Genomic DNA, 25,380 nt, shown 5'->3' with positions numbered 1-25,380 from the left:
CGTACTGCTAGTGCTCGAGGCTCTTTGCTTGCGAGTCTGGACGCAAGTGAAAAATCCATCCCAGCTTGTGCGAGTGCCTGTCGCAGACGACGTCGATCCCACCGGCGGCGAGACACGAGCCTCCACCGTGCCCGGCGCGTGCCCTCCTGCGGCGGCGTGTGGTGTGGCTGTTGCCTCCTACCTCTTGCCGGCCCTGTTTCCGATCGATATCGACGTTACTATAGATGATGATCGACGGAGATGTGCTCCGGCGAATCACATCATGTCGATCATATATAGTAGATCAGATCAGATCACTTGCATTGGCCTCCGCTCGCTCGCTCCCAATTATAGACGGATCCTCCCCCGGACAGACATGACGCGACGCAGATCACTTCTCAAAAGAGAGGCCCACTGTTGGTGATGATGAATTTATCCACCCGACCCATCCATCATCCACCCCGGCAAAGCGAGCGAGCGAGGGCGCAAAATTAAAGGGAATAACATATAGCTAGGGATCGGAGGCACTGTAAGATGTAAAGACGAAGGGTGGTGGCTGATGATGAGGATCTTCTTCGCAGCAACGCAACAGATCGACATGGACGGTTGGTGACAGGCGAGACAGGGGGGGCAGGGGCTGGAGCTGGAGCTGGAGTGTAGCGAGATGGAGAGACATGGATTGCGTAGGCATGGGCCTGCCCTATATGCCCTAGCTAGCCCCTGCACGGATTGGCGGTCGCATCTATTTCATCCCATCGATCACCGCCTCTCTGCCGCCGCGATGATCCGCCCCTACCTAGCGCTCGCACCTGTCCACCCCTATCGTTAGCTTACCACTAGGAGCATGGAAGGAGGAGAGGCTCAGAGTCCAGATTGCCATCATGCCACTGTATGTCAACTCATGGTGATAAGATTGGTGATGTGGCACTGGGCCAGTACTTGTCTCAAGAACTCGTGACTTGTCAGGTTCATTCTTCAGGGTATAATATACCTTTTACTTTAGGGCTGCTGTCCAGATTCCTGGTCATCCATTTTATTGCATTTTGTGCCTCATATGGATGCCTTGGTATATGTATGTATGTATAGGTTGGAGTGAATAAAAATTCAGATATGGAATTAAACCCTTCTTCTCTTTTTTTTTTTTTTGTTTCTTTACCACAAGTCTTGAAATTGTTGAGGCAAAGGTAAGCATTTTTATTTCATACAAGAACCAGACGCTCGAAATTAGTTTGATAGTTCTTCCAGAATTTACTTGCGTGTTCCTGACAGGCGAGAAACAAGTTGCCGGTTTTCTTCCTAGTATATTACATGTGGTACCAGGTTATTACAAGGCTATGTTGTTCGAATGAAAGATGACACTGCGCAAAGGATGAATCTCTAACACTAACATTAGTAGTACACAGATCATGCCCCTTTTGGTGTCCAGTAGTACAACTATTTGGACCGAAATGGAGTACATTATTGCCTCATAGATCACGCACCTTTTTCCACCCCTCCTGCAGCAATGATATGAACATTGCTCCCTTCCCACCCTCAGAGTTGGCCTGTCACCCTTTTAGCCAACTGCTCCTGGCCCCTACTTTTTTCATAACCTGTGGGCTTGGACTTTACTTGCACCCATTGGAGCTGATGCGTGCAGGGATGGCCCACCTACCTCTGCAGAATAATTTCATTTCACTGCTTAGGGAATTAAATAAGCTAAAAAACCATAGGAAAATGCATCACTAGATGAAGAATAACTTGTCACGCCTATAGTCTACGCCCGATTATATATATATATGCAACCCAACTTTCATTCAGTGGTAATCTCGATCGCAGATACCAAATCTTTTATTGCTGGCATGCTGCTTCTCTTTCACTACTTCTCTTTTTCCGCGGACTAATTCAGAATGAATTAGGCTTTAGCGCCTAGAAAGGATTATCGTGATACTGGAATGGAATCGTATTACGTCCGGTTATGTTGTGTCGATCTCCGCATTAGATTCGCAATCTCCTTTTGTTTCAGCTATTATTGAACAGAAACGTCCATGTCGTATTGGACCATTAATAAGATGAACATGATGAAGATGGCATATCTCTGGCATACTAATTAGATTGCGCTTACATCATACAATAAAGAAAGTAGCGTTGAGAACGACACTAAGCAACCTGGTCTAAAAAGAATAATACCTGTCTCTGTGAAGTACTCCACTTCATACATGTCGGTACAAACGAGGCAAACATATATACTCCAAGATCGAACATGCATGCGGTACCAACTCATTCAATTAATTACATGCAACTAGAAATAAATGAAATGTAAAGTGGATGGAAATCGTTTCTTTGTAGAGATCACAAATAATTCTGCAACAAGTATAGATTGATGTAACTGTTTACATAAATACTAAAATTAAGAGTGAGCTAGACACAGTACAAGTCCTAACGGAATGTCATCATACGACTTCATGAAAGTAACTGAATTCATAAGTTATCTTTTACGGCAATTATTGATTTGTGATCCCACTGGTTCTTCCTTTGCTAGACCTGCTTCTAACGACAGCATCAGGAAGTGAAAACATGATCACAGGGAATAACTTTTGCAATAAAAGCATCAGATAGAATAACTAGAAAACGAGACCAAACGAACACGTTTCATCCAAAGGGAACCGAAATGATAGGTGCGTGCACCCTGAAAGATGTACATCATTCACTTTTGCTTATAAGTTAATTATCGCATGAAAAATCGACACGTCGATGAGCATAATCCAATACGTTTGTTTTGAGACAGCATCATCCAATGGGTCTGAACAAGGATAATACAAAATCCAAGCGATGTTGACCTTCCTTTGGGTAGAATATATAGAAGAATTATTCTATTTTTCTCATCAAGAGATCACTATATATCACATACATGCATGTTTATCAAAAGACATGCATGGCATCCTAATTTTATCCTAGTTGCCTAATCTACCGCGAAGTGCAATGTGGCCAACAAAAGTTTACAACATTGCTCTCCAACCATGGAGAATCATGTGTTGTTGTCAGACACCTATGACCTTTTGTATTACTCGAATGACGATCAAAGACTGGTACCAAATAAATCAAAAATTAATGACCACAGATTCTATTCAGCAACAAAATAAGGAAAGCACATGCAATCAATGCATGAGAGGGACTGTTTGTTCATGAAAGACAAGATCCACTGAAGACGCTTGGACGAATGATGTCTTAACTTGGTGTGTCGATTTCAAACAAAACCCAAACACGTTTGTCACGAGTGACTGTATTCCATATGCATATGCATGCATGCATCCAGCTAGGGCATAATGTACTGAAAAATAGCAAATTAACTTTCCTGTGGGGCCACATTCCGAGACAGCGAACTTTTACCCACAAATTGAAATCGAAATAAATTGGAACACATAACTCCACTGTGGGGCTCTCACGGCTGGGCCTTTAAGCGACATGTTGCCGGGCAAAACACGGTCGATCAGAATTCGGTTCTATTGTATCCGGCACCAGCAGCGCGCACCAAACCGACCAAATCTCTAGCAAAAAGGTCGCAACAGCGCAGCATTTCTGCATCACTGATCAAATTGACTTTATTGCAAATGGGAAACCGGCCACCCGCAGTGTAGTACTAGTAACTATGGGCACAAAAGCTAGGTTGCTGCCCATTTGATCATCAGAAAGATCTTCAGACAGATGCAGGATCGGGTGTATGCTACTGTTGCTAGCTAGCTTTGCAGATGGTTGGCTAGCAATAATTGATGTATATGGTGTTTTTCTTGACCTCTCATATGTTGTCGCACTCTTGTCTCTGTCTGTTCGCATGCTTTATTTATTTAGTGCTTTTGATATATCAGTTGCTAATTGGGTGTAACTACTAGCTTCATAGAAGTAATCCAAACATGGCTGAATGTACTATATGCTAACTGAGATATGGTGTTTGTTGTCAAAGATTCACTGATTTCATGCTCGATCAGCAAAAGTTGGGATTGATTACATGAAAGCTACCTAGCTAGTAATGTGATCTAGTTAGGCTTGCAACTTTATGTAAACTTGTATATAGTTGCATGGTTAGGCTTCAGAGGCCACTTTCGTATAGTTAATTAGGCATATCTAGTAATCAATCTAGAGAGAAGTGTCAGTGAGATCCAATGAGGTATGACACCCCAAGTAAGAAAGATACTATTCTCCTCCTACATTATTGTTGGCGGCTCATATATAGATGATGCCAATTGTCAAAGCTAAAGATCTCTAGAAGCTTGAAAAGCCGAGCTTTTCGTACTTATTAGCATGCTTGAACATGCACTAGCTAGTACATGGGAAATGCGGCCATAGCTTATGCGTGCATGAAAGCAGCAGTTAGTTTGGCGGCTCTTCTTTTTGCAGCTTTCGCAAAGTTGGTAGAATGGACGGTGCAAACACCGTCCTACAATTTACCAGCAGAGATTAGCAAGCAAGCTGATTAGTCATACTACGTTCTATGGTTTGTTAATTAGCTATACTCTCTCCAGTTATAAGTATAAGTGATGTTTTGAGTTGCGTGCAGTTAGCCATTATAAACTTAATTTAATAACTCTTTATGTGTCAAGTTTCGATATGTGAAAATGGTTCCATAAAAATGTAATTTTTTGTTATGTTTAAAGTCTGATTAAAGTTTCGTTTTGAAGGCCATATCGATGCTCAAAACATCACTTATTCATCACCGGTGGAGAGAGTATTTATGTATAAGGATGGTTACAATTTTTTAGGTTCATGGTAGTTTTGTTTCTTCGAAAATACTTTCCCTTGATTTGAGCCGTTGATTTCCTGATTGCGTGCAAGTATGATGCACGGAGTACCCACCATATTAAGTAACGATTAATATATCATATATGTGTAGTCTAAGTGTGTGACAAGATATGCATGTTACGTAGGAAAGCTTGGAGCACAGCAACCACTTTCCATGGATGCGCAACTTGCATGATGGTGTGATGTCAAATAATTAAATTAAACTAGGCGCTCAGGTTATAATTGCAACTTGTGCGTTCATGGAGGTTACCTTGCATACCTAATCAGTGGAATGAAAAATGATATGCTTTCCTGGTTCAATTCGATCAAGCTACCAAATTTAGATGACGGTCTCACCACTCTCGACTCAAAACATAACAAATTGCCTGTAAAGCGATGTAATCAACGCACGTTGTCGGACGAGTTAGGTACTAATAAGTAGATGTCCTAAATTTCTTCGTCCATGCTTATCTCAGCAAAGCCAAATTATTAGTACATTTCATCTATCCATGGACCATATATCGGTCATACATCAGATGCAGCAGAAGTTTCAAACTTTTGTTTGATCAAGACTTACATTTTAAACCAGTAAATGCAGTTCAAACCTCGACGGCATGCTGAATGAGATCAATTGTTGCATGCGTATATACGATGGCGAGCACGTTTACATGTATCTATAGACATTTTGACAGGACCTGCAGAACTAACCTACAACCAGTAGTGTGTATGTGTAGCTACTTCCACTTATTTGTATGTGCACTATGCTTGCACACAACTACTACAGCTAGTACTTGGTAGTTACACTATATCATTTGTTAGGTCTATAGTTAGGCATTGTTGGTAGATTCTGTAGTGTAGAAGCATCAACTTCGGGGGGTTCATGCCTGCTGGCTCATGTTATGATCCAACAATGATGCCTTATCCATGTCAGTTTCAATTTTACTTGCAGAGATAGGTATTTTGGTAGTGGTGTATATATCTCAAAAGTAACCCTACGATTTAAACTTCATTTCTTAGAAAATCAACATGAAAGTAGATTGTAGTTTTTTAGAAACTAGGCATAGCAATTTTTTTATCCTCTCACATATTCTTCATGAAATTTCCATGTTCCAAATAAAGCACGCATTTCAAGGGGAGCCTTTTTGTTTGGAAACTTGAAGCTCATTTTTATCAACTGAACACTGGTTCAGTGACGTCACATGAACCACCCAAACATTTACAAGGCTCGGGATAGGGTCTATTTTGACCATACCAAAGAAATTCTAATGCAAGTCGTTTTTAATTAATGGAAAAGAATGAGTTAAAGAAGAGCAGTACCTCATGTCAAATTGAGGTCACAGAGCTTGCCTGCCCCCAATCCCATTTTTAATCTCTTAATTAACATACCACATGCTGCTAGTTGCGTGTTATTGTACACGCTTTCTTGTGCAAGTAGGGCAGTAGGCTTATTATGCATGTTTGCCTTTTGATTAGCTAGAAACTAATATCAGGCAGATCAAATCTGTCATTTGGCAGGCATTGCCATTCAATATTCTAGCTAGTATATTCTTCTCTGTCTGGTTACAGTGTAAATATGTCTTGTGGAAAATGGCAAGATTTTGAGTTGATTTGATCGATAGTTCCAATATTAATTTTATTTGACACCTCCTCTTTTATCTCAGTGGTGTACTTTGTAGTTGACGTAGAAAGTTAGCAGCACAATGTTCAAAGATGCCGGCAATATGATGACAGAACAACAGTGAGGGTTAACTGCTGTCTACCTAAACACTGGACAATTATCAGGTGGTTTGGCTGCTGGCTAAAGTAGTAAAATCATGTCAAGCAAGGGCAGCGCTAGTTGCTGTCTTAGATGTTAGACCACCTTTTAGGGTTGGTTCTGATGGCATCTAGCTTTTGACTACTGCATGCACTGCACTACACACAAGAAGCAAGCTGTTGTTATAGTATTGGCAGCTTATGTGTATATATACATGTTGGATCATGGGAACGCCTGGTCTCTCTAACCCAATCATCTGTATTATAGTACACAGCCAGCATGCATGTTTGCTCCTATTATTTGAGCATGCATATATATGCTACATCAACATGGGGAAAATAGATGGAAAAGCAATAATAGACTTTTGACTTCCCCCCTAATTAATTTATGTGCACTCATCTCCCTTCTATTTGTGTTTACACTTCGAGATGAGGATAATGTAAGAATTGGCTGTAAAAGATCGCAGAGATCGGAAACAATTTCCATTTTCTAATAAAACATGGGAATGCATCCACACACATAAGACAATATAGTTTTCATACGTAGTTTGGTCATATAGACCAACGCACTAGATCGAGTGGTTACCTTCACGCTCACGTTTAGTGAATGTTCAATTCAGTCGCTCTCTGCCATCACACTCCATCTCTTACGCATGCATAATATAGATGGCTTTGGCACTATTGATCCGATGAAACCTAGTCAAAAGGAGTTGGAAAACAAGGAGGTTGCCGCCCATTGGTTGCTCGACACGACGACTGATGTATATATCTTCACATTTGCACACATTGAGCGAGACGATAAAGAAAGAAATGAAAGCACGTACATACAAATGGCGCTTTGCTTGGACCATCTTGTGATGCACAACTCCTGACCAGTTACTACCAAAAAAAAGTGACAATAATATAGTTCTATATACATGTCTATGAAATATCTATACAAGTCAGGTCCATAATTGTAGCTAATTTTATAAAGCTCAACCTGGTGAAGCCAGGTCCTTGAACAACTGCCACTATTGGATCATCAAGGGTTCTTCTTTTTGCGAGGGATTGTCAATGTTCTATCTGATAACTTCCGCGCTCTTAAAATTTCCAAGAATTTGGCAATAACTTTTACAAAATGGTTTGATGATTCACGAAAAACTAAAGCATATTCGAATCCAGATAAATAGAGGGTTACGTGGAGCTATATCAGTTCCGGAGAGCCGCGGCTATGACTGTTGTATTAGAAATAGCGGGCTATTATGGAACTATTACCGGCCCGAAGAACTATTTAAAACACTGAGTTCGATTATTTCTAAAAAAACTTGCAACAATTTTGGAATATGTATGTCAATTTGTGAAACACATCAACAATTGGCTGCATAGCTCAGGACTATTTTAATTTGGAATATGCAACTTTTTCATTAGATAGATTCAATAGTACTTAAGTACTTCGTCCGTCCCATAAAGAATACAATTATAAGATTCAAAATCGATCCCACAAAGAATGCAGAGACCCAATTAAATTGCGCTCATTCCTTTTAATGTGTCTTAGAATTTTCAGAGTTGCATTGTTTGTTGTTGGTGGAGGGACCGAGGGAGGGTATCTCCAAACCTTAAGATCGGCGTGCATTACAAGGACACGAGTGCCAGTACAAATGTACGTACCACTATAGCAACTCATGAGTTTGTCTACCTGCCATCCTCGAGCATGCTGATAAATGAGTCAGGAGATTGCAGCAGAGACCCCAGAGCCAAACAGAATCGTGGGCCATGCCCCCACAGCTTGTGAGTTTGTTCCTCATGTCAGGGCTTGACACGTCCGCGCGCTGGGTCCCGCGGGCCGAAAGCTACCGGGGAAAATGTCAAGAAGGCCACGTGGGGGATGGGTCCCCGAGGTCCACTTCCGCGCGATCTCAAGGCCGGGCCGCACCGGCGATCGCTCTCCGGCCGCCTTCGATCGATCCGATCCCTCTCCTGGCCAAGTCCGTCAGGTCAGGTCTCCCCCATGCCATGCACATGCATGAGCATCTCTCTCTGCGTCACAGTGCTTGTCTTGCTCACACATCAGCTTCGTCAGTCAGGGCACACGCAGGAACAGAACAACAACACCTGTGCAAGATGGCGTCTATCATTGATACCATATCTGGTCGGTTGGCTCGTCGCGCACATTCATTCTTGCGTATGAACAAACACGAATTCCTTCCTTGTAATATAGTTCCAAAGAGTACTTTATTTGCAAGTACTATAGATGGCAACGGGTAATATCCTCGCAGATATTAACTTTGTATATCCATATCCGCATACTAAAATCCGTACCCGCACCCGCGCCCGCAACCCGCCACGGGCACGAAACGACGTCCGTATCCGCTATCCACGAATATCGTGTATATCCGTACCCGCGAGCACGCTCATATAGCTCGAGCTGGATAGGGACGGGCGAGCGGCCGCCGGCGGGGCGGATGGGGACGGGCGGCCGGCGGCGGGGCGGATGGGGGCGGGTGGGCGGCCGGCGGGGGGGGGGGGGGGGATGGGGGCGGGCGGCCGGCGGCGGGGCAGATGGGAAGTGGGAACTGTGAGGTCGGGGAGAGGAGAGTCGGGGTCGGGGATGGGAAGAAACCCTAAAATTGTGCATATATATAACCACCCGGGCCCACATGTCAGCGGGTCTTGCGGGTTTGTGGGTTCGGGTATTAATTTTTCAAACCTGTTAGAAAATATCCGTTGGGTTTAGATCTGTACCCGCGCCCGTACCCACGGGCACAAATCCAAACCCGCACCCGCGCCCACCGGGTTTAGTATCTGCGCGGTACGCGGATTTTTCGTAACCGTTGCCATCTTGCTAAGTACCTTATTATCTCTTTTTTCTAATTCACAATTAATCAGAAATATATTGCAGTGACAAATCCGATTATCCAGCGATGAAACTAATTTTGTTTAGATGATACAATTTCCAACATCTGCACCAAATAAACAAACCAGATAAATAAATGTCGGAAAGTAGAGCACAAGCAAAAAGAAACACTACTAACCAAATCCGTATGTATGTCTATGCCACGTAAGCTCAAAACACAGTGTGTATTTTTGCTTTCCAGCTCTGCATACATTCATGTGACTGTTGTCGACGGGTTGTGTGGACGACATCGACACAACGGTGCATTGCAACGGACGGGCGCCGTCAAGGTCACGATGAATCGATGGTGGTGCCATCCATCCACGATCCACCAATCTTGGTGTAGTGGTTAAGTTGGCCCCAACTTGCCAGCCCCACGTACGGTGCGTGGCCGTGTTCTCGAAGGGTGCCTGCCTGTGCCTGTGGTCAGCACTAAACAATAAACATTCTCGCTTTATGAGTGAACTTTTATTTCTTGGACTTCGTTTTCTTTTCCTTTTTTTTTTTGACAAAACAGCAGGTCCATGATGCCAAGGCCGCCGTTATTTCTTAGACTTATTGTTAGTACAAGCAAAACTTTAATTACTCACTTACACTGATGTGCCAAGTTGGTTTCGTTTCACACGCAGAGTTAGACGCGGTTTCAGGGTACACATTCTAGATCTTCAATTAGCAGCACGTAGTTGCTAATTCGCCACGTGAGAGGGAGGGAGGGTGTGGTGGAGTCTGCCTACCAGGCATGCGGCCGGACAGGATGGACGTGCAGGTGACGGTCAAAGTGGCGGCCTCTCTGCTCTGCTACCCCTTTGCTTGCTTGGTGCTAGTGCTCGGCCGGACCGGACCACACCACTCCACTTGGTCGCGTCCCGATGCGTTACCGTCCGCCGGTGTCCATCTCGCCCCCCCCCTGCACTTTAAATTCCTGACGCCAACAGCGGGATCGTTCGCCCTTGCAAGTCACAAGCGTTCTGGATTTCTGATCAGCTAGCTCTTGTCCGTTTCTGGTCTGGGTCGGGTGGTCGATCCGGCTGGGCTCCGGGGCGTCCACACAGAAGAGAATCGGATCGCTTGCTGTGCCGTGTACGTAGCCGGGCTGGGCTTCCGCATACGCTGGGGTCGGGTCGGGCAGCAACAGCAAACGCGACGGTCCAAGTCGTACCACAAAGGTGGTTGCGCATGTGTGCTCATGTTGCCATCACCCGGATGCTACTGGATTCGGGAAACGAACTTGAGAGGGCCCCTAGCGGCTACTGGCTGCTCTCCTCATCAATTCCCGGACGAACAAGCTCAGCTCAACAACGATGGCGGGCACTGCTACATGGGAAAGGAAGGCTGGAACACGGGATGATGAGTGAAATGGGGTCAAGTGGGGCAAGTGATTATGCCAAACATTTATCATCTGAAAGCTCCTGGCCCTCTGGAATTATCAAGCAATTACCACTCACTACCAGCAGAGAGGGGGAGATCGAGAGAGGGAGAGAAAGAAATATCCCAAGTAATCCATGTCCATACGATTGAGCTAACCGAAAGATCCACTCCAGCGAGCTTTGCCTTGCTTATCATTCATTAGATTAGAGAAGGGCAGCGAGGTTCTTCAGAGAAGCAGCAAAGGCCCAGCCGAGCTCCAATCCAACAGCATATGACCAACATACGGATGTCCTGTGGGTTTGGGCAGGGACAGACGCATGCAAGCCATGTGACTGTCTGAGAGAGCGCCGACGGATGCTGGAACAGAGGATCCGGCCCCCTTCTTTTCTGTGAGATCTCCTCCTCGCCATTAGCTTGTTATGTTCCCCCCTTGCTCAAGATAGGAGCTACAAAGCAACAACACCGCGCTCTAAAAAAAGAAACTTTTTCTGAAAAGCTAAAAAAAAAGAAACTTTCGCAACGCACCACTAGGGCATGCCTGTGCCCGAATTTGCAAGCAACAAAGCCAAGCCGGCAGGCAGACAGTCGTCATACGGTTTTTACCAAACAGCCAGCGCCCAGGACTGACTTAGTTGACCGCACCACTCACGCCTCACGCAGCTCCCCCTCCTACTCCTATATAGAGAGACCCCTCCCCTCCCCTGCATGGACAACCACCACCACCGCCTACACCCTCTCTCTCTCTCTCTCTCTCGCTCTCCTCCCTCCGTCAGTCCGTCTCCTGCTCTTGTTGCACCTCATCATCAAGATCTCCCACTATACAAGAAGCCCTCTCCATCTCCACCTTCAAATTCCAAGCTTCCTACCAACCTGCCAAACTTCCATCCTTTTGGTTGGGTTGTTGAATTATAAATTGAAGAGCCAGCCGGCCGGCCGGACACCATGAAGCCATCACTGGAGCACTGCTTCAAGCTGATGCTGCTGCTGCTGGCGCTCGGCGGGGTGACCATGCACGTGCCCGACGCCGACGTGCTCTCCTCCCTCGGGGCGCTGCGCCTCGACGGCCATTTCAGCTTCCACGACACCTCCGCCATGGCGCGGGACTTCGGCAACCGCTGCAGCTTGCTGCCGGCCGCCGTGCTCCACCCCGGCTCCGTGTCCGACATCGCCACGACCTTGAGGCACGTCTTCTCCCTGGGCGAGCGCTCGCCCCTCACCGTCGCCGCGCGCGGCCACGGGCACTCGCTCATGGGCCAGTCCCAGGCTGCCGGGGGCATCGTCGTCAGGATGGAGTCGCTCCGGGGCAGTGACAGGCTCCAGGTAGTCCATGGCGGCATGTCTCCGTTTGTGGACGCCCCAGGAGGGGAGCTCTGGATCAACGTGCTCCACGAGACCCTCAAGCACGGCCTGGCGCCCAAGTCTTGGACCGACTATCTCCATCTCACGGTCGGTGGCACGTTGTCTAATGCGGGGGTCAGCGGCCAGGCGTTCCGCCACGGACCGCAGGTCAGCAATGTCAATCAACTGGAGATTGTGACAGGTCTCAAACGAACCCGCAAAAGCATTGAACTAGCTAGCTAGGAGCACATAACCAAAGATAAAAACAGTTGCTGATTCCCATGTCGCGACTACCAAAATGCAGGAAGAGGAGACGTTGTTACCTGCTCTCCCGAGGAGAACTCTGATCTCTTCTACGCTGCTCTCGGCGGTCTCGGTCAGTTCGGGATCATCACCAGGGCAAGGATTGCCCTTGAGCCTGCTCCAAAGATGGTAAGTCAACAAGCAATTCAGTTAAATGAACATTTGGTTTCATCCAATATATAGGATATGCAGTCATTTACTAAATAATGGATATTTACAATGACAGGTGAGGTGGATCAGAGTTCTTTACTCGGATTTTGCAAGCTTCACCGAGGACCAGGAGATGCTGATCATGGCAGAGAACACCTTTGACTACATTGAAGGTTTTGTCATCATAAACAGGACAGGCATCCTCAACAACTGGAGGACGTCCTTCAAGCCACAGGACCCAGTCCAAGCAAGCCGTTTTCAGCCAGATGGAAGGGTTCTATACTGCCTCGAGCTAACTAAGAACTTCAACAGTGACGAAGCAGATATCATGGAACAGGTGAGTTCATTATTTCCGTTTGCACCGAGATGTTGACATGTGACTTCATCATTCATAGTAACTGTAACATACATGTTTCAGGAAGTTACTGCACTGCTATCTCGACTTAGGTACATCCGGTCTACTCTATTCCACACCGATGTCACGTACCTGGAGTTCTTGGACAGGGTGCACACCTCCGAGGTGAAGCTGAGGGCACAAGGCCTCTGGGAAGTTCCACACCCTTGGTTGAATCTTCTAATCCCAAGGAGCTCAATCCAAAGATTTGCTAAGGAAGTCTTCGGCAAGATCCTGAAAGATAGCAACAATGGTCCCATACTGCTTTACCCAGTGAACAAATCAAAGTAACTTAACTTCACTTGCAAAATTACTGTCTCAAATAAGTTAATCTAGTTGCGGTTTAGATTGCTCAATTGGTCTATTCATTTTGATGCAGGTGGGACAACAGAACGTCAGTAGTCATACCAGATGAGGAAATTTTCTACCTGGTGGGGTTCCTTTCTTCAGCACCATCTCTCTCAGGTCACGGTAGCGTTGCACATGCAATGAACCTGAACAACCAAATAGTTGAGTTCTGTGAAGAGGCCGATATTGGGATGAAACAGTATCTGGCACCCTACACCACACAGCAGCAGTGGAAAGCCCACTTTGGAGCGAGGTGGGAGACATTTGAACGGAGGAAACACACGTATGATCCCCTAGCCATCCTAGCACCAGGACAGAAAATATTCCCAAAGGCGTCACTGCCGTTGTCCTTGTGACAGTTCCTGCTATTTAAAGGCTTTTGTAGAGCATATGTTGTACAAAAGTGTAGGTAAAAGTCTCCCTGTAAAGACAATATCTACGGAAGGTAGCTAGCCTGAAGAACACAGCATAGCGACTTCAGTGGCCGAAGATACCTCGAAGCAGTACTTCAAAGTGGAGCAGCGTCACCTGAACTCTGACTGGTAAATGCAACTTTGGAAGCAATCATTGGAGGATTGTAGGGGTCCAAGTAACACGCGTAACCCAGCTGTTGTTACAGCGTAGATTTGAGCTGTGCTGATCAACTGATCACTAACCCGCGTCCCAAGGAACTCATGTTGAGTTCTTTGCATTTTCAGTTAACGACAGTGCAGAAAGTAGCATGAGAGTAGATCCTTGATTAGCAAATAACACTGCCTGTTATTTCACATGTAACTAGCCTCTCATCTCAGGACTGCCTGCATAAATGCAGCAGGTTACTTTAGTCTATGACTCAGAACATTATATGTGCATGCCAAAACAGTGAAGCTGCTTATCAATCATGATGTCTGGAAACAGAAAACATTTTGGAATTCTATGGACTTGTGCATTAACTATTAACAGCATGTAGCACGAATTTGAATAAGAAATCAAGAGCGAAGTTATTGAAACTGAAAAAAAATGTGAAATGATAGATCTCCCATCAAGCAGAATTATAGGTTTGCATGATAAGTTGATAACTGACATATCAGTTTTTATATCATATAGCGAGCAATAATAATGTACTGTCATCTCCTAATTATTGTCAGCAGAAAACAAAGAAAACCAGGATATAGAATTCAGACTCCTAAAAGAAAGTAAACGACACCATTATAATCTGTATATTGAACTGCATGTACAATACAGGTTCTGCTCATGTTGGTACTAATATAAGTTCTCATATACAGGGACATTCATATCCAACAACAGCATAATATCCAAAGATGCTTCCTTGCTTCAAATGCATACATGTAGTTCTTCACGTTTGTGGAATGATTCCTCCAACAGGTTCACCCAAAAGCAATAGTATCCAAATGAATTCATGCCTGTAAAAGGGCCCAGGTGGCCAGTAAACCTATTCCGGTCACCAAATAGAGTTGTAATCTTGCATGCATTCGTTTTAGTTAAAATGCTTATGAAGTACTTAGTAGATAACATTGATGTTTAGCAGGCAGGCTATTGAAAGTAAAACACCAAGAATGGTTTGACGACATACATTGAGATGAACTATAAATTAAACTAAAGGTTCAAAGTTACTGCAATGTGTGAGATAAAATAAGTGGTGCATAAACATATTTTTGTAATACAGAAAAGGAAAGCATAACACAAGAAGCAAGTGAATGGTCCAAATTATTAGAGGAGAAAAACATAGACCATTCCTCTGATTAGATCTTAATTAGATAAACATCAGTATTATGTACTATCAGGTAGTGAGCATACTATCTAGCAGTGATATTACTTCAGGACTGCATCCTCCAGAATAAATACACAAAAAGCACTAAAAACAAGCATGTAGGAGTGTTATGGAAACTACAACGAAGCCTGGTCAGTTGTTTCGCATAGACTTAAAACTACGTTGAGTCTTAACTGAATCAGGCACAACAGTTATTTGTTGATGTTCAATGCCCGTTAGATGCGGATGTAACAAGATGAATATCACTGGTGAGGTTACGAGAAGTTTCAAAATTGGAATACTATTGAATAGAAGCTACGAATCTAGATAAAATGGCACAATCAAATCTTCTGCAATAACTATGTGAGCAATCTTATCAGCTGCCAACATGATACCAGATATCAACCAACTCTGAACAGCTATATTACAGCTATCGAAGAGCCCATTTCAAGTTTAGTCTTCCATGAAGCAAACTCATGTGCAGTATAAAGAACATGTGCAGGAAGCAGAGAATATATCGATTTGAAAATTCTATGGTATAACTTTCCGAGTTGCTCTACACAGTTGAGCCCTGCTATTTACCATTTCAACCACATACTCGATTAATTGTCTGTCATAATATGCAGATTTCCTTTCAATTTTGTTTAGACTTTAGACTACGTGTACGTCAATATCTAATCAGTTCGTACGATACTGAACGAAAACACATCCATCACTTAAATCTATCTTATTCTTACCAACGAAACACATCCATCACTTAAAGCTATCTTACCTCACCAAAGGAAAAAGAATAGAAGGTAGATGATCGAGATAGAAACCATCTCTGTCATGGCGTTAGTAAAATTCTTGTGTGCCCTCTATTATCACCATCAATTTACACAAACTGATAGCTGTGTACCACGGATCCCTTTGGTAACTGATAACAGACAGCCCTTCATAACAAATATCACCCTGTAAAAAACTCAACCGTCAAGGACGTAATACCGAGTTTATAACATCTCATGTGCATCTAATTATTGCAGACGCAGCTACTGTGTCGTAGATGTACCAACCTTACAAACTACATTTTCCGAGTTACATTGTTGGCAAAAATCGAAGGAAAGGAACATGTCCTCTTCTCCTAGTTGGTGATATGTCATCCCATCCATGTCAAAGATAAGTTGATTGGAAAGTAAAAAATATGGTCATTCGCCTGAAATTACTTCTAGCTGACCGCATTGTTACTGTCAGTCTAATCCACCTTATCCTTCCAAGATCAAACGAGAGGCCACATCAGAAGGATTCGATACAATCCACAGCAATAATGCAGGCCAAATTCTAAACGCGCAACGCACAATTCACAGCTCTTCTAAACTAGCAAAAAAGAAAGGATGGCCTATATTAGCAACTTGTGGGGATCAAAACGCGACAAAACAACAGTTGAAGCGCGAAGAGTAAAAGGCACTTCACCTCCCGATTTTACCCGTCAAATCCTCCGCCCGCGCACCATACGCAGAAGAATCGTACAATCCTTGTTGTTGTATCAGCGAAATTCGATCCGATAGGCCCAACAACGCCAATTAGTCGAATTCGAGACCTCAATCTATCAAAAAGAACACATAGATCAGAACAGCGAAGGGAGGCGTGGATCAGGGTGGGGGAGATTGGGAGGCGCTCGAAGGGAAGAGAGCTCGCGTCGTGTCCGGCGCCGGCGGAACGGTGGCGAGCCACGGCGGGGGCGCGCGCAGAGGCGGAGGAGACGGGAGGAGCCGACGTGTGGCTCGGATCCTTCTGGAAGAAAATGCCGTCGCGCCTTTCGAATGGCGCAGGCGCCGAGCTCCGCATGGGCTCTGACTTTCGCCTTTTGAGGCCCATGGCCCACGCAAGTACTGGCGTGTTGTATGGGCCACTTTTACTATTGGGCCAACTTCGACAAATGCATTCTGTCCTCATATATCTAAATATCTCCTCTCAAAAAAAATCTAAATATCCAATACACCCCTAAAAATATCTAAATATCTAATATACCATTTTTCCCTCGTAAAAAAGCATGTATCTACTCTATCCTTTTGCCAATATAATACCTATGATGTTGGCAAGTGCTAGCAAGAAACAGCAAAACGCATCACGCGCCTGCCATTTAATCGTAGAGGAGTGGGAATCTCTCTTTGGGAAAGCAACTAAACAGGGTTAAGGTCAAGCTGAGATGTCAAATCATTACTGTGGTCATCAAACTGAAATATCAAAAATCTTATCATTTGATCACTGATCCCTCGGTCGATGAGCCTTCACGTTCAAGGATCAATTTCTTCAGCGATAAGGTTAGGTATATGTGATGTCCAGCATCCTTCAGAAAAATAAATCATCAGCTTTTCAAGAGAATTAGGCCTGCAAGATCAGTTCACTAGAGATAACAGCAGCTCAGATTTACAACGATTAGCTCCCTTTACGGATAAATAAATAAAACGAACTGAACTTACTCCTAATAACAACTTCCTCTTGCCTCACAGGTACCCAAAAGAAGAAGGAAGCTAATAAGAGCTGTGATAGGAAGGAGAAATGGGATTTCTCTGCACAGGACCGAATTTTATATATATCAATATAGATATCAAACAATGTCCCTTTTTTACATTTGCACAGAGGGGCTAGCTCCTGTATCACCATCTCTCCCTATATGGAACCTTGCTGTCTATTCGACGAATGTACTGCGGCAAGGAGGGCAGCACCCACCCCTGACCCATCCTCCGTCACCCTCAGCGCCACCGTCCGCGCCACCTCCTCCCCCATGATCTCCACCAGGGCCTCGTCTAGGTACTCCCTGAACACCGGGTAGCCCTGGTACAGGCCACCCTCGATCGCCACCACCGTCCGCCGAGGCTGCCCTCGCATTCTCCCACTTGAAGCCACGCCGCTCCCATCCCGGCCCAGCTTTTTCAGTATCCCGACGATCCCAGCAGCAGCTAGGCGGGCAGCTCTCCGGGTGACTATGTCACAGACTTTGACGACAAGCCTTCGGGTTTTCAGAGGAGTGTCAGGTATCTGGAACAGATTAATCAAAACCGTTCAGTACATACAGGTTGGAGCAAACACACGTATTTGAGTTTGCGGAGATCAGGAAAACTGACCTTCAGATGTTCCTGCAGTATCCTTCTGACTTCGCTCAGATCCGGTGAATCATCCTCGCGAATTGCCGCCAGAAGCGGTGTGCTGGAACACAAACGGTACATGGCAAACATATATTAGTAGTAGTTTGTGCGAAAAACTTTAATTAGGCACTGAAATTCAGATCAAGGAAATCTGCCAAGTAAAGTTTTCCCTTTCAAAACTCAGTGACAGAAGTATTCGAAATGTTCTAGTAAGATGCTCAGCTGAGCAGCGAAGATTCCAAGTACTCCACTAAAGAAAATAACCACCAGCACTTTTAACATGGGAGCAGAATGAATCTTACAAAAAAGATGCAGTAGCCTAAAGTTTTAAGGGATAGTAAAACACTTGAGGTACATAAGAGTACCAGATAAGCAAGAGCAAGCATTAAATTTACCTCAATGTGAAGGGGATAGATAGATTATCAGCAGCATCACCAAAAACATCTGATTCTAGAGCCATTCGATGAAGCACCAGCCTTGCAATTTCCCCAAGATAAATCCCAGAGATCATTTTCTCAAAGCCCTGTATCAATGAAAAATTTGTTCAGCCATACTTACTAGCCAAGGGTACAAATATTGCAGAAGGTATTTTACACTAAGTGTCACCTGATCATTACGATTTTGTGTCTCATCATCTAGGGAGATGTCATAAGGAGTTCGTGGCAAATGAGATGACCAGAAATTGCCCCATTCCATGTTTACTACCTGACGAATTGAATATTTGAACGTAAAACATAAGAACAACATTCTTTTTAGCCACAGGAACATTAGAGAAAATAGATAATTTGACTACAGAACAAAGTAGAAAAAGAATATACCATGCCACCGGAGTTTGTAAGGAGACCCTGGCATTTAATAATTGCATCAGTGCGCTCAATATAGCAAGCATTGGTGCCAGCCCCGATGATCACAGCAGCCACTGTATCCTCATCATGATAATGCCCTAAAGCTAATGTCCCCACAGTGTCATTCACCTAAGTAGAAAATAAGATCAGTATTTAGATGGTATTGGTGCTACACAATAATTAAAAAGCAATAACCATAGCAGAACATGCTGGTTGAGAATGCGGATGACAGTACTCCCGTGGTAGCTCGTAGAAAATGATTGATAAAATGCAAATTTGTAACTTCATCAGGAAACCAAACTAAATAAAGGAGCTTTGATAATTTAGGAAAGGCTGGCATCAGGAAAAGATTCAACAGTACACGGATAGCATATCTTACAATCAACCACACAGCTATTAACTTCCGTGTAACAAATAAGCTGCTAGAGAATTATATGATCATTGTGTTCCCCCTTGTTAATTAAAAAAAAAGAAAAATACATGTGACATTGTTCGGTGCATGATCATGCTCTTAATCAAATATTTGGTACAAATTAACTTCACTATACACAAGCAAGGGCACCCATATTGAATGTGCATAGCACTAAATATGATCCACGTTAATCAATGTGTAAAAGAGGCTTGCCTAATGTGACGAAATGATCAAAGTAAACACAGTACCAACAGATGTAGGCACAGGTGTGACAAAATGATCAAAGCAACCTACCAGAGCTGTGACTCGCACGTTTAGTCCACTCCCAGCAAGAGCTTCATTTAAGCATTGAGCCACATCTTTCCCAACCTGATATTCCAAAGTTGACATCATAAAGTGTATAAAAAATAGAATCATAAACTGAACATAATAGCAATCATACACCAAAGCAAAGCAATGTGTGTTCTCCCAGTATATACATACACAAGTGAGATATAAAGTGGAGAAATAAGGTGGTGATGATAGGGTAATCAGGCCATTAGCACAATGAATAAGGTGGTAGAAAACAAGTTTCAAGTCTACATGTACATATCAACCTTCCATGTGCATCACATGTTACATTCTCAATAAAAAAAAAAGATTGTGTATCTCCTAATATTGTGAAAACAATGTTAGCAAGGTGTCAATCATTGACCAATACAATGACTCGTGATTTATTAATTAAATGGCATGTAAATCCATCTATCACAGTGAGCGCGGTTCTGTAACAGAAATCAGTTTCCTTACCGCATTTTCAATCGAAAAGCCTTTAGTCCACCTAATCAATGACCCTGAAGAGACTGAAGTTTGCCTAACTGGGAAGGAAAATGTGAAACCAAGCGCCTTTTGTTCATCTTTTCCATCTTCTCTTTCTACAAAATCCTTCAGTGATATGGCAACGAAGTTGAATAGCTCCTGCGGTCAAACAAGATATCAGAGACACATATAAGAAACATACTTTATATCAGAAATTGGAAATTGTACGAAATAACAAGCACCTCAATTGTACCCTTGGTCAATTCCTCAGGGATGGGAAGTTCAACCTTCCGACTGGTTACCACAGATCCCGCACCAACTTCTACTCTCAACGCTCTAAAGATTGTTCCTCCAAGATCAATGGCATAATATATACCTTCTTCATTTCTGTAAAGGGTACACAATCTGAATTTAGATGGTCGCTCTGGTAAGAAAAGTAAAGTTACATAAATTGTTCTACATGACATAACCATAGAACATGCAATGCACGAAAGTGTTACATGGTTTGAAAAGGACGATTAGTTCTTCTAGGAGAAGAATAACATTTCTTTAACTCTATGACTATGAGGGTCACCCCTACTCCATCCCATCTTTAGAAGCATACTACTATTTCTTACAATCAGTTTGTTGAAAAAGCATGAAACATTTGTCATGACAACAATTTACTAACCTCCTCATAGCAACCGATTCACCCTACTGACCCAGGAAACTCATGCTTCAGTCTTACAATACAAACAAGCCATGCAAGACGACAATAGCCGTTTGTGCATGCAATGACAAGCAACGGATGTGAGCAGGAGCCGCTATCTGTCTGATGTTGCATACCAAAAGTAAGTGCACTACCCCTTGACGACAAGCCGCACAACGACACCCTGCCAGCTCAAAGCCAACTCCATGAATGCATCCCCCTTGTGCGTGTGCTCTTCCGGCTAGAGGGTTTCCCTTGTGAGTACTCTAACAGCCAGCCACAGAACAACACCATGCCAGCTCAAAGCCAACTCCATGGATGCATCTCCCTTGTGTGTGTGCTCTACCAGCTAGAGCATCTCCCTTGTGCAGGTTTAATTGGTAGCACATCTCACTTGCTTAGTGTTCTAAAAGCTAGCGCACCTCCTCACACCTTCCACTACACCTTTGTACTTTAGCAATCTTTCATATCTAGCACGCCACCAGCCACCACATAAAGGATGGCTAAATCACTGCCTAACGGTTAGCGCAACTTTAGAGACACAAATGCAATCTAATATTGTATAGCGGTCATTGAATTGCCATGCGAAAATAGGAAAACTCATATTCTCGGGTAATAAAGAGCAAATTGGAGAAAGACTTTCTTAGTACCAAATGTTGCACAAACAAATGTCCTAATACGGAAGATGCTTATATCTCCTACGAGGCACTATAGAATAGAAGTACAAAATTGCAAATTAGTTATGGGTACAAAACTGGTGTTGCTAAGCCTATGAAATTGAGCAAAAACTGATAGGCTTAAACAGAAACAAATGGACGCAATATCATCTGGCAAAGATGAAAGAAAGGAACAGTGTGCACATTCCTAAGCAAATATGAAACCGGTCAAGATAAATTAAAGACATCAAGTTCAAGCATACTGCATGCTGCACAAGGCTATGCACACCCAGAAGAAATTGTTCCATTACCATCACAAAACAGATAAGGAATAACCAAGAACCCGCACTGGCGATGAATGAGAAACATCACGGAACTAAAATCCAAACATGTGACAGAAGCATAAGAACAAAACGCCAACCAAACCAATGTGTATCCATCTGTCATGTAGATGGTTCTACCGTCCCGCTAAGCTGTTGCAAGAGCAGCTACCTAAAACAAAACCTTGAACCTCGACAGCTCCAACAAATCAGTAGAATCGAATAGGTTCCATGAGAAGTAAGCAGATTAATATTTGGTTTGGCCAGCAGCTTGAATGATCAGCTTGGAATCAGATGAAGTGTGGGAACAGCACCGGACCCCAGCCTTGGACCAACAACAGCTGAGGATTCCCGCCCAGTAGAACCCAGAAACATTTCTGCATTAGGGCTCCGCCGTCGTCATCATCATCATCATCAGGTATTCTTTCACACCAAAAGGAGCGGCCTCCCCAAGCAATGATTCCCGTCTGACAGAGAACGTCCCAGGCCACATTGCCATTGTGGAATACAACCTGGCGCCTGTGAACCCAACGCTGGGCGCATAAAAGCGTAGGCAGATTCATGTCCCAAGATGCCACGCTCCACACCCCCTTTATGGGTGTCAGGACACCAAACCCCTCCATGAATGCAGGCGTCAACCCAACAGTGCTTGCCCCAGGCGGCATAAGGGCCACAAGAGAACTTCTTGGCATCTGCCGAGAGATTAATGGTCTCAGCCCCGGAGCTGCGCCGGCACTAAGGAGCAGCACTGCAGCGCAGGCGGCATCAGGCATCAGGACTGTTCAAACCCACCGGAGAACGGCGATTAGACGCAACAAGGCTGTAGCCTCCGAGCTCCCGCGGAGACGGAGCAAGAAATGGGCATCGTTGTGTCCCGCTCCAACAAAGATGGCAACTTTATGACGTCGTATTTGCGGGAATTCCACGAGGAAAATCGATGAGATGTGCACGGCATTATACGGAATCGAATAAAGATGGCGGCTTTATGAACAAAATATATCAGCAAAAGTAACGGCCCAAATTCGTTCACTGTTGGAAGAACACATCAGAAAAGTGGAGACCCAAATTTGTTCGCCATTGCACAGCAACGCCGAAGAAGAGCAGGAAGCAAGAAAAAGGAGAAGCAGAATCATGTGGGACGATCTCGTACTGAGCACTGACACGACTAGTCCGGAGAATGGGACGCCCAATGCACACTGCATTGGGCGCAAACAAGTTAGAAATGTGCGTCCTTGTGTGCCGCCGCTTTTAAAAACAACTGAACTGAACCGATGAAAAACCCAAGCTGCGGAAAAAAAAAACGAGCTGAATCCGTACGCGCAGCATTTCGCACGGACACCCGAAGGAAAAGCCAGAAATGCGCGTCGCTCCACATCAGTCGGAAGGCAAGGGGAAACCGAAGAAAAAGAAATCACATTTGCGTGCACGCCCCGGAGTAACATCGAAACCGAGCAAGCTGGCGAGATGCAAGGGTATGATCCAACTACCAACATGTCAGTTAAGAAATAGAGGGGGGAAGAACTTTATTTTGTGTGCGTTCTAATCAAGAATCCGAAAAGGGACTCGAAAAGGGAAGGAGGAAACAAGCGCTTCAAATCAAGGAACCGCGAGGCCACGAACGAGGGAAGGCAACGGCACAGCAGGCAGCACAAGGAGGGACGGGGAAGAAGGGGCCGTACCTGGTGGGGAGCGCGTCGACGAAGGTGAGCAGCATCTTGAGCTTGCTGCCGCCGTCGGAGGCGAGGCCCGCGTGCATCTCGACGACCATGGCGTCGACGACCTGTCGCAGGCGCGCCGGCGGCGTGGCGCAGCCCTCCTCGAACTCCCTGAGCAGCGCGACGGCGCGCCGCCATCGCGCCCGCGCGGACGCCCTGCGCGCCACGAGCACCGCGGCGATCGCGCACGTGGCCGCCGCGCATCCCGCCGCCACCCCGAGCCCGACCCGCCCCATCCCCCCGCCGCCCGCCCCCCCCCCCTCCGGCTCCAACCGCGCGCGGCGGCGATCACGGCATCCCAGGGGGCGCGCGCTCCTGCCCCCTCCCCGGGAGCCGCGAATCCGCACGCGCGCCCGGGACGCGGCGTCCGGCCGGCGGCGCGCGACGGAATGGCGAATGGGACGGGATGGGATGGAACAGAGAGCGGCGCGGAGGGGAGGGGCGGCTATAGTGGGGAAAGGGGGGAGAGAGAGAGAGAAGGGGGGGAAGAGAGGAGGGGGAGAAATAGAAATAGGTGGAGGAAGCCAAGAGCGTGGCCGCGGCCTGGGCTTTGCTCTTTTTATTATGCCCCGGTTTTCTTTCGTTTCCGCCCTCCACGTTCCCCCCTATTCTGCTTCGCGGCAGCCGCCACCTGTCCCTGCTACCTCTTGGTGAAATGCTCTTTCTCTCCTCGCCTTTGACCTGCTTCGGGGAGGGGGTCTTTGCTCATGCGCTGCGTTTGCGTCCTCGGGTTTAAAATAAAGCCACGCTCGATCTGCTTGCTAGTACGTATATGGTTGGGTTTTTGCACGAGACGTCGCTCGGATTTGTCATGTTCGGTGTCCTATCCACTCATGCCAGGACGATTAAGATGATGCGCGCAGTTTTCTCCGTATACTCTACCACATAGGAGTTGCAGTACGGGGGTGGTGATGTGAGTGTCAGCATGCATCGGCGGCAAGTCAGCATAACCAAAGCGGCGGCGCGGTCAATCACGAAGCGGGCGCCCCATTGGGCAGGGCATGGAAATTTCAAACCCAAAAAAAGCCGATCCACACCACGATCCTTTCTTCGCCCTCCGGCCCGGTGGGCTCAGTTCACTCATGCAGAGAAGCCCCCGCGCTCCCGGGGAATTCGGTGACGCGACAGCCCCCGCCAGCCAGCCGAGGCCACTCCGCTCCAACGACGCATGAGCGGAGCGGCGGCAGCGGTGGGCCGGCACACGCAGGCCAGCGCGGCGCGCCGGTGGTGGTGGTGGGCGCGCTTTGCGGGAGCCAGCCCAGAGGGAGGGAGGGCGAAAAGACGGGGGCGCCCCCGTGCGCGCCGCGGAATTGCCGATATGGGCGCGGGGTGGGGCGGCGCGTGGGACGGCATGGCCTTTGACCTCTGTCGGGGGGAGCGGATCGCGACGGCCCCCACGGTTCGGTTAGCCCGTTTCGGCTGGGCTCGGTTCGCGCCTGACGACCCATCCGGTCCGGCCGAACCAGCGGCCGGTCAGCGGCGGCAGCTTTGACCGGGAGGGACCAGGCGGCCGCCGGGTCGTACGCGAGTGGATGGTGGGAGGGAAATGAATCGCGCGCGTCATGTGTCCGGCCTGGCCGCCTGCCCTGCGCTGCGCTGCGTCGGCGTGAAAATACTAGTACACACATGGGGTGCGAGAATGCGACGCGAGGCTCCATTTGGTACGCGATTCGGCCGGATGTTTTTCAAAGTTCCGTTGGTTCGTTCGTAGTCGAGGAAGCCATGATCAGGCCAGGCCGCCTACCACACCGTCCTCGACGGGACGCGGGGGGTGTGGTCAGTGGTGGGGCTATTAATTGCGGCCGGCACCGG

General features: G+C 46.0%; 2 protein-coding genes and 1 long non-coding RNA gene across 26 annotated transcripts; 1 reads left to right on the top strand and 2 right to left on the bottom strand.

Moving 5' to 3' along the window:
* Positions 1-1,429: 1,429 nt before the first annotated feature.
* LOC112895613 lies at positions 1,430-16,812 on the bottom strand. Of its 24 annotated transcripts, XR_003229210.1 has the most exons (13): positions 16,462-16,812; positions 16,065-16,360; positions 15,785-15,963; positions 14,589-14,665; positions 13,757-14,059; positions 13,323-13,408; positions 13,008-13,148; positions 12,621-12,918; positions 12,391-12,485; positions 11,255-12,253; positions 10,096-11,175; positions 9,319-9,428; positions 7,978-8,580 (listed from the first exon to the last, which is right to left on the bottom strand). It is a non-coding gene; the product is annotated as an uncharacterized LOC112895613 (long non-coding RNA). The 24 variants fall into 24 exon arrangements; XR_003229232.1 differs by lacking the exons at positions 10,096-11,175; positions 11,255-12,253 and adding an exon at positions 9,574-9,793 and having other exon boundaries at positions 7,980-8,580; positions 12,589-12,918; XR_003229227.1 differs by lacking the exons at positions 10,096-11,175; positions 11,255-12,253 and adding an exon at positions 9,574-9,781 and having other exon boundaries at positions 7,980-8,580; positions 12,589-12,918.
* Positions 11,643-13,851, top strand: LOC112895611 (cytokinin dehydrogenase 4). The gene is made up of 5 exons (XM_025963587.1): positions 11,643-12,269; positions 12,372-12,499; positions 12,597-12,857; positions 12,939-13,201; positions 13,294-13,851. The coding sequence occupies exons 1-5, from the start codon at positions 11,672-11,674 to the stop codon at positions 13,616-13,618; spliced, it is 1,575 nt and encodes a 524-aa protein (XP_025819372.1). The 5' UTR covers positions 11,643-11,671; the 3' UTR covers positions 13,619-13,851.
* Positions 16,813-17,551: 739 nt separating the features above from the next.
* LOC112895612 (hexokinase-3) lies at positions 17,552-24,080 on the bottom strand. The gene is made up of 9 exons (XM_025963588.1): positions 23,533-24,080; positions 20,432-20,576; positions 20,181-20,348; positions 19,689-19,763; positions 18,956-19,111; positions 18,744-18,842; positions 18,533-18,660; positions 18,117-18,198; positions 17,552-18,030 (listed from the first exon to the last, which is right to left on the bottom strand). Exons 1-9 carry the CDS (start codon positions 23,802-23,804, stop codon positions 17,662-17,664), a joined length of 1,494 nt encoding a protein of 497 aa, XP_025819373.1. The 5' UTR covers positions 23,805-24,080; the 3' UTR covers positions 17,552-17,661.
* Positions 24,081-25,380: the final 1,300 nt, after the last annotated feature.

Source organism: Panicum hallii, chromosome 5, assembly GCF_002211085.1.
Source record: "Panicum hallii strain FIL2 chromosome 5, PHallii_v3.1, whole genome shotgun sequence".
NCBI lineage: Eukaryota > Viridiplantae > Streptophyta > Magnoliopsida > Poales > Poaceae > Panicum > Panicum hallii.
This window is presented reverse-complemented; position numbering and strand designations above follow the sequence as displayed.

Excerpts from the sequence above, each read along its gene's own strand:
- LOC112895611 (XM_025963587.1), top strand. The coding sequence starts at position 11,672 with ATGAAGCCATCACTGGAGCACTGCTTCAAGCTGATGCTGCTGCTGCTG. Across the intron at positions 12,500-12,596 it reads TTGAGCCTGCTCCAAAGATG|GTGAGGTGGATCAGAGTTCT; the intron begins GTAAGTCAACAA and ends TTACAATGACAG. Across the intron at positions 12,858-12,938 it reads AAGCAGATATCATGGAACAG|GAAGTTACTGCACTGCTATC; the intron begins GTGAGTTCATTA and ends TACATGTTTCAG.
- LOC112895612 (XM_025963588.1), bottom strand. The coding sequence starts at position 23,804 with ATGGGGCGGGTCGGGCTCGGGGTGGCGGCGGGATGCGCGGCGGCCACG. Across the intron at positions 20,577-23,532 it reads GTCGACGCGCTCCCCACCAG|AAATGAAGAAGGTATATATT; the intron begins GTACGGCCCCTT and ends TACCCTTTACAG. Across the intron at positions 18,031-18,116 it reads TACTGCAGGAACATCTGAAG|ATACCTGACACTCCTCTGAA; the intron begins GTCAGTTTTCCT and ends AATCTGTTCCAG.